At 34.0% G+C, this 5,164-nt stretch overlaps 1 protein-coding gene across 1 annotated transcript; it reads left to right on the top strand.

Annotated features, from left to right (window-relative positions):
• Nucleotides 1-3,639: 3,639 nt before the first annotated feature.
• Nucleotides 3,640-4,689, top strand: LOC125066419 (uncharacterized protein PF3D7_1120000-like). The gene has a single exon (XM_047674486.1). It carries the CDS (start codon nucleotides 3,640-3,642, stop codon nucleotides 4,687-4,689), a length of 1,050 nt encoding a protein of 349 aa, XP_047530442.1.
• The last annotated feature ends 475 nt before the right edge of the window (nucleotides 4,690-5,164 follow it).

Below are 5,164 nucleotides of genomic sequence, written 5' to 3' on the forward strand. Positions count from 1 at the left end.
AAAATACCAAGAAGTCTAAAAAGGATAAAGTTTATTTAAAATTTGAACCCCCTTCAGAATTATGATAGAATTTCAATTATTCTACTTTCCACTTTTTTGGCTCCGAGTATATATTTTAAATATCGAATGAGACATTTAAAAAAGTATAAAACGATCGATATCGAGTCAAGCGCCAACCTTTTTGTTTGGTCAACGTCAATTTTTGCTCTTTAATGGACACATTTTACTAAATAATATTTGGATTGAAATTGATAGTTAATTTTGCAAAAAATGAACAAATATTAAAAAAAGAATTTGAAATACTAAACGAAATTCTACACATAAATAACCACATTATATTAGTGTACGTACATTTTAAAAGGCAAGCTAGTACTTGGTGGCTTTGTGCTAGCCTGTCTTAAGTAAACCCACAAACAACAATACTTAATATTGTTGTGTTTCAATTTAAAGGATGATAGAGCCAATAAAGCACATGAGACATTTTTTAGACCCAAAGTTGGTGCCGCAGTGGTGACCTAAGAAATAATTAATCTTTCTTACAGCACCAATCTCTATGACCGATGGTGAACACATTCCATTAGGTGGCCCATTTGCACATGGGCCGCCCTATACTTTCATAATTATATAATACATATATATACATATATACTTACATCCTTATCTATAATTTGTTTACACTCGCGTTTCTGAATAATTTTTAAACATAAATATTATTACAAAATAAATATCTTTTTTTATTGCCCTGTATAGATATTTTAAAAAATCAGTTATATTGGAGGCAATATTCATATCTAAACCCAATTGTCTAGACACCCTATTCTAGCGGTTCTATTCAGATGTGTAACACCGATATTTTCTTCTTTATGTACTGGAAAAAATGTCACTTTGAAGGCTTCGATTGGGCATTGTAGAGTTGACGATTTATATACAATATATGCATGTATATCTGATTTTTTCCACATTGCGTTTTCCTAGTACAAAATATAGATGACTATTCATTATAATTATTTGTTTTCGAGAATTTGAATATTAGAAGATTCAGAGTATGCACCGCCTCCGTGAAGTCGCAATTTTCCAAAATCCGTTCTTAAACATCAAATCGAAAGTCACAAGTCTAGCTCCAAATTTCACCGAAATGGTATTCTGGGATATATTTATACGCACATAATATTCGAAACGAATGAAATAGATTTCGAATCGATAACGTATATTGTATAACGGAAGATGAGGCCAAGCTGCTAGATATTATGTGTTGTAAACATTTTAACCTTGAACGTATTTTATAAAGTACTGGCTGGACCCCCGGCTTTATCCGAACGAAATTTAAACTTTATACTAAGTTAATCTGTTTGATCAAAAACGTAAAAAACATTATTCAAGATGACGATAAGTTAAATTATAATGAGTTTTATGTTTCTTACTGAAGGCATGATTGATTCCCCACACAAGCTTCCAGCCCCTCTTCCACCTTATGGCATGATTTCCGCGAAAAACCGTAGAGAAACGCCGTCTCTAGAATTAGTCCTTTTGTTTGGTAAGAATGGATAAATAATAAAATATAATATTTCCATACTGAATAGATATTAGATATTAAATATGCTGCTTACATAATATGTACCGGATTCGAAGACTAAAGCATCGTATATATATTTTTTTCAAACAGCCGATATCAACCCAATTTCAATATTATTTGATTTCCTATACACTACAATATTATAAATTGCCAATTTTAAATTAATGTACCAACGGCGCTTTTACACAATTCATTTTATTATTTTGTTTATTATATTCGAATTTTAACCGTGACGGTACGTGTTTTAGTAGTTTTGGTGCAACTCCGTCGAAACGTCAGGCAAAATAATACAAAAAGGTATGAGCGCGGTTAAAACTCCAACATTACATATAAAATGGATAACATCGCCAAAGTGTACGCTTTTATCAAAGGTTAAACTGTATATGAAAGATAAACAATACGATTAGCAAGTGTTTATTTCATGATTATTTCAGCATGAACAGTGTTGAAAGTAGATTTGCATCCAAGCTAATAGATTATACATATTAAAATAAGTATATAAGAATGGGTCCCATTAAAAATATCGTTTAAAACCACCCATTCCTTTTTACTAGAACACACAATCACTCTAATGCACTGACTGTTGTAAAACTAAATTTGTAATAAGAAATCTCACATTTTTCTATAAATGGTTATTGTTCAGAATATAAAAGGATCAGGTTCATTAAAAATGTCCTTATTATAATACAAAGACGAGGACGTCATTTGTTTCAATTTAATCGTAATATGGGAACTACATTCCGGCAAACATCAAAGACTCTAAATACACTTAATACGATCGAAGTTTGATTCGATATCCGCGAAGCGAACCGTGCAAGCAGTAAGGTAGCCATCGCACGTTGGGAAAGCAAACTCGCGAGACGTGAGTTACATAAACTTCGAGACGACGTTGCTAACCCGCCCCGGGACATATTGGTCACGTATTTTCACCAACTGCTTTTATTATCTCTCCCTGGCATTTAATTTTGGGACAAAACTAAAAGTGGCTAAATTGTCTTATCCTTAGTTATAGTTTAGTTTACTATAACTTGGTACAATGAAACAATAAAGTTGAATTAATATATTAAAATATCTCTGAAATTACTTGTCAATGAAACTGAAATTAAAACATTATTTTACTCTTTTGTTATTTGATACGTATTATTGGGTACGCGTGCGATATTGTACACGTTTCACTATGAAAAAGGGACACCGCAAATAAGCCCAGTGTCTTGCGGTATATGTACTATAAACATGTTCGTTACAATGTCTCTTTAATTACATATAGCGAGGGTCGACTTGTTTTAATTAATTGCCTGAAAATATTTTACGTGAATTATGCTACGAAAAATTTCTTGCCACCATTCCACGCGGTCAAGATTTAAACAGTAACTATTTTTAATTTATATTTGTATATATTTAAGCACTTAAGGTTATTAATTATTATTATAATCTTAAATTATTAAAACAAAAATATTATCAAAACTTGTTACTGCTTCCAAATGTTATATCACTTTAAAAGTCCAATGTAGATTAGAAAGCAACGGTCAAATGGAAATGAAAACTTCCCCAGCCTAGATTAATATTAAACAAAATCAACTTACATTTCATATATCAATCTCTCTCTCTCTCTCATGTATCAATTTTCATCAACGGAGTAACATCTATGTTGTGCACGCTGTGTTTAAATTATAATTATTAGTGGAAAAAGTGGTCGATAACATGTACATTTTTGATAAAAGTGAATTACAATCAACGAGCAATAAGTAAGCGTAATAGTTTTTGCATGCAGCGTTGATTCTGGACCTAAAAACCTAAGTACTAAGTGCTGTGTAAAAGGAAAGTACCCACATTACTGGATATTGCAAACGTTTGATCGAAACGCGTAAGTGTGTTCGAAACCCGCATCACTTAAGACCTTCTTCCCGCGACACCAAGCTTACGCGTATGCAAAGCGGCGACCGGAGCATTTATTACTGTGCTTTTATGCTAATATTAATTTATATCAGATTATAGGGAGCATTTTTTACGGTGCATTCTCATTATTATCTTTTATTTAGAACGATAAAACTAAGAATTGTCTGAGAATGACCTCGGTAAATTTGGAGTGGGGTTGCTGCAGTGCTGGCAACGATGATGTCAATTATACTCAATGCTCGAAATGCAAAAAAGCGTATCACCATCTGTGCCTTTTTGCGGGAAAGAACAAACCTACATCCACAAAAGCTCCAAAGGATTGGTTGTGCCCCCGTTGTCGAGAATCAACACCAAAAGTTTCCAAAAATGACAACACACCTATTCGTACAGCCCAAAATGTTACCCTGCGACCAACAAAAAGACCTGCGTTGTCATCCCCGCCAAATAAACAGGATTATCCTGTAACACGAGAGGAAATTCGAGAAATTATGGAAGAAATTTTATTAAAGCATATGGATGACTTTAAGAAGCAGTTTTGTGGCGAGTTACTATCGGTGAAGGAAGAAATGAGAAGCATTAATAAAGCTATGGATCACATGAGTGATCAAGTGGAGGATATGGTGAAAAAATATAAAGAGAACCATGAGCTAATAAAAACACTGCAAAAACATGAGAGCGAAATGCAATCAAATATTATAAACCTAACCGCACGTATAAATTTATTAGAACAAAATGCTCGTTGTAAAAACATTGAGATTCAATGCGTACCCGAGAAAAAAAGTGAGAACTTGATTGGCGTTGTAAAAAAACTCAGCGAAGTAGTTGGACTTGATCTTAAAGATGATAACATTGTCCATGTGACAAGAACAGCCAAACTCAATTCCGAAATTAAGCGTCCACGCTCCATAATCGTGGAGCTTAGCAATACAAGAGTTCGGGACTCCTTCTTGTCGGCGGTCACAAAGTTCAACAGACCAAAGAACCTAAGTGACAAACTTAATAGTTCTCATCTAGGGTTTATGGGGCCCAAGTCAGCAATTTACGTCATGGAACACTTATCTCCTGCAAACAAATCATTACATGCGGCAGCCAGACAGACAGCGAAAGAAAAGAGTTATAAATACGTGTGGGTTCGAGGTGGACGTATATTTATGCGTAAAAGTGATGACACGGGCTACATATTTGTTAGGGACAATAATGTTCTTAATAACTTAAAATAACCTTTTTATAATCTACACATACTTTAGTAGCTTCAACCAACATTATGAATAGTATATCTATTTACTATCAAAATACAAGAGGTCTCAGAACCAAAACTCAAGCATTTCTCAGTAAATTACTGCTAACTAATTATGACATAGTTGTTTTATGCGAAACATGGCTCAATGAAAATGTGTTAAGTACGGAACTGTTTGACAGCCGTTATGAAGTTTTTAGGAGGGATAGACAGACTTCAGGATTCCACGGTCTGAAGGATGGGGGAGGAGTACTGGTTGCTGTTTCCAGGAAATTCTCAGCCTGCCGCATGTCTAATTGGGAAAGTCAATGTGAAGATCTTTGGGTCGTCTTGGATTTTTCAGATGGAAATTCTTCAAAACAGCTTGCAATCTGTGCTACCTACCTACCTCCCCCAGTTCAACGCCATATACTAGATCACTTTATTGAAAACTGTAACTCTGTTCTGGATAGGTTTGA

This window comes from Vanessa atalanta, chromosome 9 (genome assembly GCF_905147765.1).
Source record: "Vanessa atalanta chromosome 9, ilVanAtal1.2, whole genome shotgun sequence".
NCBI lineage: Eukaryota > Metazoa > Arthropoda > Insecta > Lepidoptera > Nymphalidae > Vanessa > Vanessa atalanta.